Source organism: Trachurus trachurus (genome assembly GCF_905171665.1).
Source record: "Trachurus trachurus genome assembly, chromosome: 19".
NCBI classification, from domain to species: domain Eukaryota; kingdom Metazoa; phylum Chordata; class Actinopteri; order Carangiformes; family Carangidae; genus Trachurus; species Trachurus trachurus.
In genome coordinates this window covers 5,355,897-5,369,762 of record NC_139913.1, presented here as the reverse complement: position 1 = coordinate 5,369,762, position 13,866 = coordinate 5,355,897, and the positions used below count along the sequence as shown (strand labels likewise).

Here is a 13,866-nt window from a genome sequence, read left to right as displayed (position 1 = left end):
TGCTGGTGGTGGCTTAAAGGGATACTTAACCCAAAATTGATAATTCACCAATTGTCTACTCATCATGCCAAGGAAGGGTTCGGAGAATTTTCAGGTCATCAAAACGCTTTTGGAGTTCCAGGGGGGGCTGGCAACTGATTTTCATATAATGGCTGCGGATAGAGTTCGCTTGAGGACACTTGGGTCAGTACAGACGAGCAGTATGGAGGTATTTGGATGTTTCATGGAACTCCAAAAGCGTTTTGATGACCCTGAACGTTCTCCAAACCCTTCCTTGGCATGACGGTGAGTAGAAAATTGGTGAATTATCGATTTTGGGTGAAGTATCCCTTTTAATATTAACCATACACAGATGAGAGTGTCATTTTTCTTATCTAACACTAAACAAAAAGCAAATAAGCACATTTTCTATCATAGCAAATTAATATTATAAGAACATGTTAATTCTCCTCGTTCATAAAAAGATGAATAAATGAACAAATGAAAGAAAAAAGCAGAACAAACACACAGAACAAGAAAAGTCTGGACTTGGGTTTGGGTATTATTATGGGTATTTATTAAGCAATCTCTTCAACCGCACAGTCGTGTTTATGGATTGAATAGGCCTCAGATGTGAGAGGAATGCAGCTCTTAAAAACAAAACAAAACGAAAAAAAAAAAAAATCCCTAATGAGATTAATTTAAAACAAAAACACCATAGCCTTATATACAAGTGGATGGGGTGGGCATGTGCAAGAGGTGCATGGGGCATCGGGGTGTGTATGATGATGATGATGATGATGGGTTGGGACAACAGGAGGATTTCTGAAGGCGAGGGGGGAGGAAGGAGGGAGGAAGGAGGGAGAGAAGAAGGGGGGCTGGCTTTAGTACATGTAGCCTTTGGAGTAGGGCTGGGGGCCCATGTTTTGGGGGGCTTGTTCCGTGGTGTAGGGCACGCCCTCGTCCAGGTGGGACAGAGGCACCGTGTCCTCCTCGTTGACGTAGCGCTCGAACTCGGCCTTCAGGCTGGGCCGCTGATTGTCGGGGAAGGCCAGCGAGATGAGGGCCTCGGGCTCACAAACAAACTTGTAAACATAGCGCTCGCCTGCCACCTGCAGAGAGAGAGAGGGAGGAGGGGGAGAGGGGGGGTGAGTCATACAGGAAGGCATGTAACACATACGCTTTACTCTCATACTGTTGTCCTCCTGGGTCAAGGAAGAAAGGAAGGAAAGAAGGGCGAAGGGAAAGAAGGAAGGACGAAGGGAAAGAAGGAAGGAAGGAAGGACAAAGGGAAAGATGGGAGGAAAGAAGGAAGGGGAAAAAGGAAGGAAAGATAGAAGGAGGGAGGGAGGGAACAGATTGGGTCAAAAAGGAAGGAAGAAGTAAGGACGAAGGAAGGAAGGGAGGGAAAAAGGATTGTGGAAAGAAGGAAGGGAAAAGGGAAGGAAAGAAAGATGGAGGGAGGGAACAGATTCCTTCAAGGAAGGAAGAAGAGGGAAGGAAAGGAAAGAAAGATGGAGGGATATGGATCAAAAGAGGAAGGAAGGAAGGAAGGAAGGAAGGGAAAAGGATTGTGGAAAGAAGGAAGGGAGAAAGGAAGGGAAGAAGGAAGGATGGAGGAAGGGAAGAGATTTGGTCAAAAAGGAAGGAAGAAGTAAGAAGGAAGGAAGGAAGGGAAAAAGGATTGTGGAAGGAAGGGGAAGGAAAGAAAGATGGAGGGAGGGAACAGATCAGGTCAATTGGATCAAAAGAGGAAGGAAGGAAGGAAGGAAGGAAGGGAAAAGGATTGTGGAAAGAAGAAAAGGGAAAGGGGAAGGAAAGAAAGATGGAGGGAGGGAACAGATTCGTTCAAGGAAGGAAGAAGAAGGGAGGGAAAAGGGCAGGGAAGGAAAGAAAGATGGAAGGATAGGGAACAGATCAGTTCAATTGGATCAAAAGAGGAAGGAAGAAGAAGTAAGGACGAAGGGAAGGAAGGAAAGAAGGGAAAAGGATTGTGGAAAGAAGAAAGGAAGGGAAGAAGGAAGGCTGGAGGAAGGGAACAGATTGGGTCAGTTTGACCCAGAGGACAGAACAGGAGGGTTCAGTTGCATAGGTGCATAAAACCAATCTCAGTGTCTCCGTCTATATTTAGTGGAGGATCAGATCTGCGTCACAGAAAACGCTTCTGACCCAGTTATTATTACTGAACCAACGCCACTCGGCTGTGATTGATGGTGATTTTTGGGAGATTAATCAGCGTTTAATTCGACTCACATGCTGTTCGACATTACACAAATACACAAGTATGAACACTGAGACCTTTTTCTAAATGACTTCACTCTGTAAAAACACATTATTCAGTGTGTTTTGATGCTGCAAGCAGGAGTTAGTGTGACCTCAGCTGATATGAGATAAATGTTGGTGAGCAAATTAATTTTTTGATTCCTACAAGAAATTTCTCTTTTAAAGTTTCTCATTTTTTCTAGATGTTGTGGTATTTTTAAAACCTTCTGTTTCCTTCCATATGTTTTCAGAGAAGAAAAACAAGAACAGTTCCACTCATATAATTTTATATTGTGCTTCCTACTTTATTGGTTAGAGAGAGATTATAAATCGGAATTATTTCCTTTTTAATGCTTAATGAGCCATTTCAAATGCTTTAGTACTCACTTATATGGACAACTTCTGAGGGTTGCCAGTTCGGCTGGTGTTTATCCTCCTCAAACATAATTTGCATTTTCTTTCTTGTTTCTTTTTGGCTTTGCATTTCAAGAGAGAAGCAGAGAGGGAGAGAGAGACCCCTCCAACGAACCATACAACCACTCACTCTCTGGAAAAGTTGCACAAAGCATCTGGATCGCAGTCCATTTTTTTTTTTGCGGCTTGTTTACAACTGCACACTTGATTGGCTGCTGTAAAAACCTTTTATGCTCGGGTTTCTTTTTAACAGTAAAAGCTGCAGACCTGATGGCCTCCTAAAAGCTAACAAACCCATGAGTACTGGGAGTGTCACATGGCAGGAGGAACGGCAGCCAATTGGGACACGGCCTTGACTTATTAACCATTTTTACATCCATTAATTACAACTTTTACTACGATATAAAGTGATTAAGTTGTCAATTTTATAACTTTAGGAAACATTTTGTGGACATAAATTGCAAAAATTGAGAATATCTGACATCTGGATATTTCTAATAGTGGCTTATTATATAAAAAGGGTGTGTTTTTGTACCTTCTGCATGATTCCCTTCTCGTAATAATAGCGCAGAGAGCGACTGAGCTTGTCGTAGTTCATGGCTGGACGGTTCTTTTGCATCCCCCACAGCCTGGCAACCTGAGGAGAGGAGAGGAGAGGAGAGGCCGAGGAGGGAGAGGAGAGCAGAGAGGAAATGGTTGTGGTTACACTTAAAGCAGAGTTCAGCTTTACTGAGGTTCATTTAAAGGTGAGTGTGGGTTATTTCTACGCTTTTGAAGAAGAATCTAGCTGCTCTCAAATGACACGTCAACAGCTGAGAAATGTTTGCGTCAGCTTTTTTTTTTTTTCTTCTTTCTTTTTCCTGAATTTCATACACCCCCCCCCCCCCCCCTCTCAAAAAAATTAATCATAATCAGACACAGTTGTTTGTAATTCAACGCAATGGCCACTAGGGGTCCTCGGTGACAAGTCAAAGTCCTCATCCCTGTATCTTTTTAACCGAGCAGCGTCAACAACGCCAGGACCAGGGCGAGTCCCCACATGTGGATTCACTTCCTTTTTATGTAACCCATTACCACTTGAATGCAACCAGAGTCCCACAGTGTTCGCAGTGAAATAAGAGTCATGGCTGGTTGTCAGAGGCAGACCATGAAACACAGCCAACCCAACCCAAAATTGAACTCTGGGGCTGACTTGAGGGACCACTAACTCGGATACAAAGAATTAGCATCTAACATAGGGTAGCTACGATACGATACGGTGGGGGGTAAATCAAGTCATTGCACAGAAAGGAAGACGATTCTGATGTTGACAAACATAGGAAAGTGTAAAGCTGAGGAGGGGGAGGAAGGGACACTGAGATTCATGACTCATGAAGAGACAGGTTGTATCCCACAGTGGCCGTCCAGCCTGCAGCCCTGTTTGATCTCTGAGTGTGCTCTCAGCTCTAATTGCTCTTGTAAAAACTCTTACCCCCCATTCATTATTAATGTACAGTAAAAAGATAATGGAAAACACACAGCACAGCAGCAGCAGCAGCTCCCGCTCCCCCTCCCCGTTATATTATATTAGGACCCCGGCTAAATGGACGTCCAATCAAAGTGCAGACTTAAACATCGCAAAAAAAATGTCTCGACTGGAGAAATGTGAGGAGGTGAGAGAGGAATCGGGGGTGTTGGGTGATTCAGCGATAGCGCTTGTCCTTCATTTATCAATCCAGCGTTTCATGTGTTGAATAATGAATGGGGAACTAATGGAAGATGGATCAGAGAATAGAGCTGCGAGGGGAAAGTGGCCAAATCTCGCTTCTGATCGCTCTAATCTAGGTAGCGCCTTAAAACCCCGCTAACATAAATCCATTCCGAGAATAACTCCTCCGCCGCCGGCCCTTATCAGATTCATATTAACGTCATGATCTCTATCAACACTTCTCCACTGTCCCTTAATGAGCCCGTACAGTAATTCAGACCAAAAATAATGTTGATTCGTTTTAAATGGATTGTCTTTACTTAGATATTTGATGCTTTTTGCACAGTTATCAAAGAGATTCTAGTATATTTTAGCTGGTTCATCTTTCTGGAAGTCTACTGGACTGAATCCAGCTCAAATAGTCACAGATCCTCTCTCAAAATCTAAGTTAAAGGGATAGTTCAACATTTTGGCAAATTGGCCCATTGCCATAATCACTATAGTCATAGCAGTAGGTTCGTTACCTTTAATTGTCGGTGCAAGCTATTTTTTAGAACCGCCGAGCCGCAAGCTGCTCAGAGCTACGCTACGGAGGCTAATGGGATTTCCTGGTTTCCCTCATCAAACACACAATCCAACAACTCCAAATAGCTCTGGTGGACAAGTTGTGACCTGCACATTCGCCACGCTATGAGATAATAACAGAACGTTACCAGACAGAGTTGTTTTAGAGGTAAATTCATGCAAAACCGCTGATGTGCGTTGCCTTCAGGGACAGTTTTTCATCAAGCAGTCTCTGTATTTACCTTGAAAACAACTTTGTCTGGTAACGTTCTGTTATTATCTCATAGCGTGGTGAATGTGCAGCTCACAACTTGTCCACCAGAGAGTTTTGGAGTTGTTGGATTGTGTATTTGATGAGTTTGATGAAGGAAACCAAGAAATCCCATGAGCCTCCGTAGCGTAGCTCTGAGCAGCTTGCGGCTCTGCTCCGCCGTTCTAAAAACAGCTTGCACCGACAAATAAAGGTAACGAACCTATACTGCTATGACTATAGCGATTATGGCAATGGGCCAAAATGTTGAACTATCCCTTTAACAACATGTGAAATGTTCTGATTTCAATACAAACAATCTGCTCTAAACAGGCTGAACACTTCACAGAGTCTACTTCAATAAAATGACTAATCACTGTGTTGAAATGACTGTAATTACTCCGTTAATTCCTGTACAACACCGCCTCCGCTCTGGCTGTAAAAAGCTCTCTTTTAAAAAAAAAAAAAAAAAACCACTTCAGACAACAAACCTCTTCAGGTTCAATGAGTTTGAACTCCATGCCGCGGCCGGTCCAGGCGATGAAGTGGGCATTGCCCGGGTCGTCCAGCAGGGCCACCAGGAACTGCCAGAGCTGCAAAGAGCCGCGGCGTTGGTAAGGCGTTCCCTCACGGAAAACACTGCCCCCTTCCTGCTTCACCTCACCTGGTCCAAGGAGAAAACAGACTGGAGGTCAGATAAAAGCGTTTTCTCTCAAATGCACTGTTTATTTGGTATTTGATATCTGCGGCTGCATTAATCTACATCAGACCATTAGGCTTTAATCATTAAATTAAAGCCTAGCGCGCGGTTCTCGGGTTACATGTGAAAACAAGGAAAAGTTTGTAACAGCTGCAAAGCATCTGACCGGTGCAGCGGCCGGTGGTGCATCAGCAGGTCATCTAATCTGATGTTTCGTGTTTGCAAACTGACGTAAACTGAACGAGCTGCTCACTAACAACAGCTTATCACCAGCAGTGTTGAGTTGAGAAGGAAACGGAGAGGAGTGAGGAATAAAATGAAAAGCCCAAAGTGGACGCACACTTCATTTGATATAAAAAAACACAATACTGTGTGTGTATGTGTATGTGTGTGTGTGTGTGTGTGTAAGTGGACACTGATTCGTGTTTGGTGCTGGGTTGTTTACCGGTCATTGGATATGTTGTACACAAGTGTGGGAACATGAGAGGCTGTGCTAAGTTACTGCTGTTGTCTCTCACAGCAACTTGCACACTTCACTGGTTCAACCAGTGCTGACACCCTTGGGCTCTCCACTCAATCTGCTTTAGTGTCAATCACCGCCAACACCACCACCACCACGGCGGGGGGGGAGGAAGGAGGAGTGGGACTGTTCCCAGCGTGACAGGGGAGAGCCCTGTGTTGTGCGCACGGAGAAACCAAACCCACTAACTAAGTTTGTGCGAACACAAAGGGCCGTGTAGCTCTTACACAAGGCGCTCTGACGTCCGTATAGAAGACGATCTGCTGGTTGCAGGTATAGAGATTGGAGTGGGTCCACTGTACGGATTGTGTTTCTGCTGTCATTGGGTGTGCAAATGAAATTGTGTTGTGTGTGCAAGGGGATTATGGGTAAATGGGTCGGCCCTTACCTTCGAACTTCTCTGGAACCACACGAGAGTCGTTTTCAAACAGATAGCCTGAAAGACAAGAGGAGGAATTGTGTTTAGGCTTGGAGGGGCCTTGATCCCGGCGCGACTCGGTTGTTCACTTGGGATCGGTGCCAAAGGTTTGAATACCAGCCCAACAAAAATACAAGGACCTATTCACGCATGAATAACATTAAGCCAATAAGTGTGTACTCTTCTTTTCTTTTTTACAGAAGTGGGCCCGGGGCACTTCAGTAACAGAGGGAGGAAACATTTAAAGGGGTCTTGGATCTTTGCTTCCCAGTTTCAGGGCCAATTAACTTCCTTGTAACATCTTCAGAGCTGCTCAGATGTCCTGAACACAATTGGCGAATAAGAATTTGCATGCACCCAAAATGTTGCGACAAACAATGGCAGTAAGAGGAAGGATTGTTTTCCCTTTTCCTTTTTTTTTTTTGTTTTTTTCATGCGCCGGGGAAATAAATGTGCTTTCTTTCCAGGAGTTATGTTTATTCAGGGATTCTTGAGGCAGGGGTGAGCCGGGAGCCTCTGCCAATGGAAACATAGGCACTCGGGCTGGTTAGCCAATGGAAACACGGACAACTCTCCGCTGGTTAGCCAATGACCACAGAGATTTAACCAGCTGAGGGCTCGGTGCAGATAAAGGGGATGAAGAGGTTGGAGGTTGGAGGTTGGGCACAGTTTTGGAGCTGGTGGTGGTGTTGTGAGAATTTGGATCTAGATTAGGCCTACCTTCATTGCTGTGCTGGGGGGTTGGGTAGCCCTCGTTGTGGTGGTACATGGAGGGGCAACCAGGCACATCTGAGACAGAAACACAACAACACATGGATTTAGTTCAGAAAATATGATGTTTTTTTATGTTTAAGTTAAAGAAACAGAGCAAAAACTGCACAAAAGTGATTGAAACATTAAACAAAGGAACTCGCTCACTCATCCACCATCTGTGTGTGTGTGTGTGTGTGTGTTGTAGGCTACAGATATACTGTGTGATCGCTGCAAGGACGAACGCAGCATTCATCATATCACTTCTCTTTGTCCCTGCTGATATTTTTAGGCCCCCGTGAACGAGACGAGAGCACCTTCACCAGAGCAGAACACTGGTACAGTATACAGTGTCTGCACTTTGTCTGGTGGCGACAGCAGCAGCAGCAGCAGCAGCAGCAGCAGCAGCAGCCACTGTCTCCAATAGCACGCATTCACAAAAATAGATTTTTTTATATTCCGCCCTATAAACCTTCAGGCGAAAATCTGTGCAAGCTGGGACACTTGTATCACAACACAACACACTCACATTTAATCTCTGCAGCGACAGCATTGTGCTCGGCTTCCTGTGACTTCACCTTTATGTGTGTGTGCACAGAAAAAGAAAAAACAGGCGTGTCACCGACTGCTCTGGTGTTTGTCCGTTTTTGTCTGTCAACTGTTATGAACGAGACAAGCGAGAGAATAAAAAGTGTAAAGGTGCAGCTCTCTGCCTCTGGCTCTGGCTGTGAGTCACTGGTGGGGAATGCAGCTGCAGCGCTGCGACTCTGATAAGATGCCAGTGGGGGAAAATCAAACCCTCCGTTCCGGGGCAGCAGCACTCGATCATACTGTAAATAATATGTCTGCCAGAAATGGCAGGGGAGTGATGGGGCAGATTGGGTGTGAGAGCACCGGGGGTTAATTGTGCACTGAGTGGCATGACCATTTTGTGTCTTTCATGCGACACAATAGCAGTGATTACTATCTGAATAGGATTTCATATGTGAAACTAGGCGTACTCTTTCTTTAGCCGGCTTCTTTTTTTTTAAACAGGATTCACTGGTGTTGTTCTGTCTCTCTTTTTACAAGCTGTTTACTTCAATACACCTCTTTTGTACGCTCCATTACCATGTCGCCATTCACCTTACAATTTAGACGGGTTGGGTTTTCCTTTTAAATTCAATGACCATGAATGAATGACATAATAAATCAGCAGCAAATAAACAACAGTCACAGGAGCCGACGTGGCGGCGTTGCTTCTTATAAACCATTTAAATGCCTATGATTTATTTTAGCAGAGAGCATTCATCGAAAAGCTCTTTAACACAAATTATCCAATTAACTGCCTGAAAGAAACTGTATTTTTCACTGGGCCTGTTAATTAAAACGACATTATTCCATTTATATGGAGTTAGATTAAGGTTTCTCATTTGCAGCTGATGCTTGTCATTAGATTTTTTTTTTAAAGGCTACCTGGCATCCCATGACTAATCCCTTCAACAAATTAATGTTTTATTATTATTTGCTCTCAGACATCATAAAGGGAGGTTTCGGTGAAACAGACTCATATTCTCTATCTATCTTCCTTGTGGAGGGCGTGACGCCTTCGCAGACGTGTCGAGCTCTGCAACAACACGGCGATAAACTCTGTAATCTTTCACGTGTGATCCGCGTCTGCACTGCAGTCGGTCAAACTCGTATCGGAGACACAGGAAACCCCGCCAAACGCTACTTTCTCCTCCTCCTCCACCTCCTCCCAGCAGTTATCCACAGAAAAAACATCCTTTTGTACTTTCCCTCTGCCTTCCTCAAGGTTGTTTGATTCTTTGTCAGTGCTCTCCGCCCCTACCCACCCCCACCCTTCTATCAAAGGTGAGAGTATGAAAACATTGTGGGTAAGAAGAATTAGGCTGTTTGCACACCAGTTCATTGCACTGTGAGTCCAAGCTGCAGGTGAACGAGGTCACAGTTCTCACTCCTTGCACGTTTAAAACTCATAGAGCAAAGCAGAGGAGCTGGTTTCTGTGCTCTCCAGTTGTTGAGCTTGTTGTTAAAGCCCCTGAGCTGGCCACACCACCCCACCCTGCACCCATCACCCATCACCCCACCACTCCTACTCCACTCCCTCCCCCCTCCCTCCCTCCCTCACCCTCCTCTCCCAAAGCCCAGCCAGTGAGAGGTTCGGGTTACTGCGGCCACGCTCATTTTTCCATTATGAGTTCATCTGCCTGCAGAAAAAGGAAGCCGCTGGTGCAACCTGAAACCCTGGAGCACTCCACCGGGGACTCTAGTCTTTCCAGTGCCCTCCATTTTCTCAATGAAATTCCTCTGCCTCTGTCTCACAGAGAGGAGTGCAGCGAGGGAGGGAGGGAGGAGTGTAGCTGCAGCAGAAAAAAATACTTTTTTCCCCCTTTTTCTTCGCAAAGTGTCAGAGAGTTGAAAGGAGGAGTTTTGGAGGCGGGGAGGGAGTCGGGTAGGAGAGTCTTCGTACAGTGAAGAAGTTTGTTTTGCCATTTGGACATTTTGTTCTTGACTAAGTTGTGCACACGAGGGACGGTTTGTCTCTAAAGGGACTTTTCTGAGTCAGAGCACAATCCAAATCTCCATTAAACTACTACAGCTCCGTTTCACAGGTGCATAAGTCTGAGTTTATCCCATAAACTAGTTTGATATTTCTTTATTTATCTTGTTTATAACCAAAACAGCTTCCATCTAGAGAAGAATAAATGGTAACACTTTACAATAAGAGTCCCTTAATTAACGTTAGTTAGTACATTATTAAGCATTAATTAACTGTTTACAGATATATTAACAATCATTATTATGTATTACTTAGGATTAGGAAACAATAATTAATGTAGCCTATTAGTAAGCAGTTAATTCATGTTTACTACTTAAAGTTAGTTCATGAATTATTAAGTTGAATAATGTAACTAGTTATCATTATGTATGCATTACTCAATTAATCCATTATTATATATTAATGCTTAATAATGTACTAACTAACGTTAATTAAGGGACCCTTATTGTAAAGTGTTATCGAATAAATGTGATAATTTGAGCTTTTCTTTGTCTTTTCTATTTAAAATAAATCAAGCAGGAAGTGTGTGTGTGTATGTGACTCACCAGGTTCGTAGGTGTAGTCTGTGGGCTCCTGCTTGACCATCATGTGGGCCGGTGGGAACCTGTGTGGATGTTGGTGTGGATGTGGATGCGGATGGGGATGTGGATGGGGGTGTGGGTGGGGGTGTGAGTGGGGGTGGGCTCCGTGACCGTGGCTGTGGCCGTGTGCTGCCGCTGCTCCGCCGGCGCCGTGGCCCGGCCCGGCCATCTGGGCCGCCCGCTCGTACAGCGGGTCCAGGTACTCCTGCTTAAAGCTCTGCTGCAGGTAGGGCATGCAGGGGTCCGAGTGCTGCCGGTGATAACCCCCGCTGCCCCCGGTACCCCCACCACCACCACCACCACCTCCTCCTCCTCCTCCTCCTCCTCCTCCCCCTCCTGGCCCTGCACCTCCTCCTCCACCAGCTCCACTGCTGCCTGCATGTCCCGCCGGTGCAGATGGCATCCGCTGGAAAGCCTGGCCTGGTGGGGGGAACTGGGGGCACATGGGGTCTCCTGAGGGGCCCTGATACCTGGAACTGAGAGATGAGACACAGCAGCTCAGTTAGTGCAATTCTTTTTTTCTTTTTAAATTTTAAATTTTGTTTGGAAAAGGCATTTTCCATCAGAATCAACAGCACAAAAATACAAAATTGGTATTTTCCATTGTCCTTTTCCTGTTTATGCAACCATTTGAACCATTGAAGAATTTCCATCGGGATGAATAAAGATCTATCTATCTATCTATCTATCTATCTATCTATCTATCTATCTATCTATCTATCTATCTATCTATCTATCTATCTATCTATCTATCTATCTATCTATCTATCTATCTATCTATCTATCTATCTATCTATCTATCTATCTATCTTATCTATCTTATCTATCTATGCATCTATGCATACGGGTGAGCAACAAGAGACAACGAAGGACACAGTTTGTGTGGTAAAGGACAGTCCTCCCCGTCCTTCATGAGCATCCATTGTCACTTTCCTGAGAACATGTCCTTGTATTATATTCCACTATATATGAATGGTTTAGCACATTTACACACGTTACAGTAAACTCTCTCTTCAACCCTCATGCTTACAACCTGCATAGTTGCAGTTTCTGCATCAACATATTAACAATCTTAAAAAGACTATAAAGTGAGGGAACTTGCTTATTGTTATTTCCATCAGGGATAGGAAGGTTTCCCAAATTTGATAAAACTTGACCTTTTGGATCTTCAGACAATGGGTAAATTAGTGCAATTCTAACTTTTTCTTTCTTTTTTTTGGCTAATGCAGTGCGATTGTGTTTGGTTTGTGCTGTGTCACCTGGTGTTGATGGGGTAACTGTTGCTGGGCAGTGGCTGGGAGGTGGCGGCAGGGTTCATGTAGCCAGCGTCCGGCCGTCCGGCGGTGGCTGTGGTGGCTGTGGCTGTGGCAGGTTTCGGGGAGTAATGCTGCTGCATGGGAGACATGGGGGTCCCTGGGCAGGAGCTCTTGGCCCCTCCTGCAGCCCTTTTCTGCTCATAGGCACTGAGAGAGAAAAACCAAACAGAAACACAAACATGAACAACGCACTCATTAGGACTCACATCCGTGCACATGTCACAACAACACGGCTGCAACTGGTTTTACAAGGGCTTTTTTCAGTCAATACAACAAACAGAGCTAATGGGAGTTGTTGGGTGGTGGTCAATATAATGTGATCAGTGTTTTAGCAGCGCTGACTTATTCATGACAGCTGACCAGTGTTGCATCATTAACAAGCATAGCTGTAAAATACAGAGATGATTGTCTCATGTCTCTCTCTTTGTCCTCCTCAGTCAGTAACAATGGACGTCAGTAAAAAAGACGCAGAGACGAAACATCTCCAGCTCCTTGATTCAATTTGAACAAATCTTCCAAATAAAAAGCTAAAAAAAGAAACGACGCCTGGTGCAGAGACTAGAGAAGGAGGAAGAGAGACGTTAGGAGACGTTACAGTAAGAGTCTTTTCTTAGCTTGATTTGAGCTGCCAAAGAAAGAAATACATGAAGAGACAGCTCCTCTGAGAACATCTGGCCACATGTTGTGTGAGTTTAAAAGTAGAAAGTAGAAGGAGAGGCTGCGCTGCTGGGCTTTTGGTACGTGCAAATTTCCATAATGTGTTTTGATAGAGTCGCACAAGGTGAGATGGGACGACGGCCAAGTTGATAAGTGTTTCTTGGAGAGGAAGGAGGGGTTGGGGAGTGGTGGGGGGAGGTGGGGGGAGAGGGGGAGGAAAGGAGGGGGGGTGTAGCTACCTGGCATAAAGGCACTGCTCTCCACTGGGGTAGCTGAAGCTCTGCTTGTGGCTACAGGACTGGCTGGGGTCGGAGCCCGGGCTCTGCGGTTCCTTCTTGATAGTGACTGGAGGGCTGTGAAACGCCACCGCTGTAAGACACAGTAAATAAGAGGTGAGGGTGGTTGGGGTTGGCACATATACACACACACACACACACACACAGACACACACACGCACAACTGGCTTTGTGTATTCTCTCCTCATTCAGCCCTGCCCCGATACTACTGTCGTTAGGCTCAGAGGCAAAAGCAAATAGTTCTGTGTCTGCGCAGGAATCTCCTTTACGTGCCAGCCAAAATGCTTAAGTGATTGTCAGCTGCACAAATCGAAAGGGCAGCAGACAGACAGACAGACACGAATAAACACACAGACACACACACTGAGAGGAGCAGGCACACACAAAAACAACACACAACACACACGCTCACACACGACTGCATTCCAGCAGTCATTTGGAAGTGTCCTCGCCCACTTTTCCCTTCACTCCTCCAGACACAACAGCAGCCAAAACTTCCTCTGTCAAAGCCGAGCTCGAAGCTAAACAACTCCACGGGCCAGAGGGATGTCGGTGCGCTGATGAAAGCCAATGTCACACCTCTGTTAGGACAGCGTATACACTGATTGTGCGTCGTCTCTGCATTCTTTCCTATGGGGATCCAGATGTTAACAGCCAGGCGGCCGGCCGCGCGGCGCTGCTTGTATAGCTATAAGGCAACACAAAGGGGGGGGAGTGTATGATAATCTGATAATGCCACGTAGTCCCGCAAAGTCCAAAATATTTAGCAACCACTGAAGGCATCCAGTCCAGCGTCCAGGCTGTCTGTCAAAGCCGGACTGCTGGAGGGGACCTTTTGCCTCCACGGCCACAGAAACCACCCAAAGTGGAGCTTCAAACTGCGCCGAGGGCTTGTGTTTATTATATGAG

At 45.3% G+C, this 13,866-nt stretch overlaps 1 protein-coding gene across 1 annotated transcript in view; it reads right to left on the bottom strand.

Moving 5' to 3' along the window:
* Window positions 1-577: 577 nt before the first annotated feature.
* Window positions 578-13,866, bottom strand: part of etv4 (ETS variant transcription factor 4) — a 35,512-nt gene continuing 22,223 nt past the window's right edge. The window contains exons 5-12 of the mRNA XM_083994592.1: window positions 12,901-13,030; window positions 11,948-12,151; window positions 10,653-11,164; window positions 7,515-7,583; window positions 6,765-6,812; window positions 5,648-5,820; window positions 3,191-3,292; window positions 578-1,091 (exon numbers count right to left, since the gene is read on the bottom strand). Of these exons, the coding sequence (XP_083850718.1) occupies window positions 864-1,091; window positions 3,191-3,292; window positions 5,648-5,820; window positions 6,765-6,812; window positions 7,515-7,583; window positions 10,653-11,164; window positions 11,948-12,151; window positions 12,901-13,030 (1,466 nt within the window). The 3' untranslated portion in view covers window positions 578-863. The remainder of the gene's footprint in view (window positions 1,092-3,190; window positions 3,293-5,647; window positions 5,821-6,764; window positions 6,813-7,514; window positions 7,584-10,652; window positions 11,165-11,947; window positions 12,152-12,900; window positions 13,031-13,866) is intronic.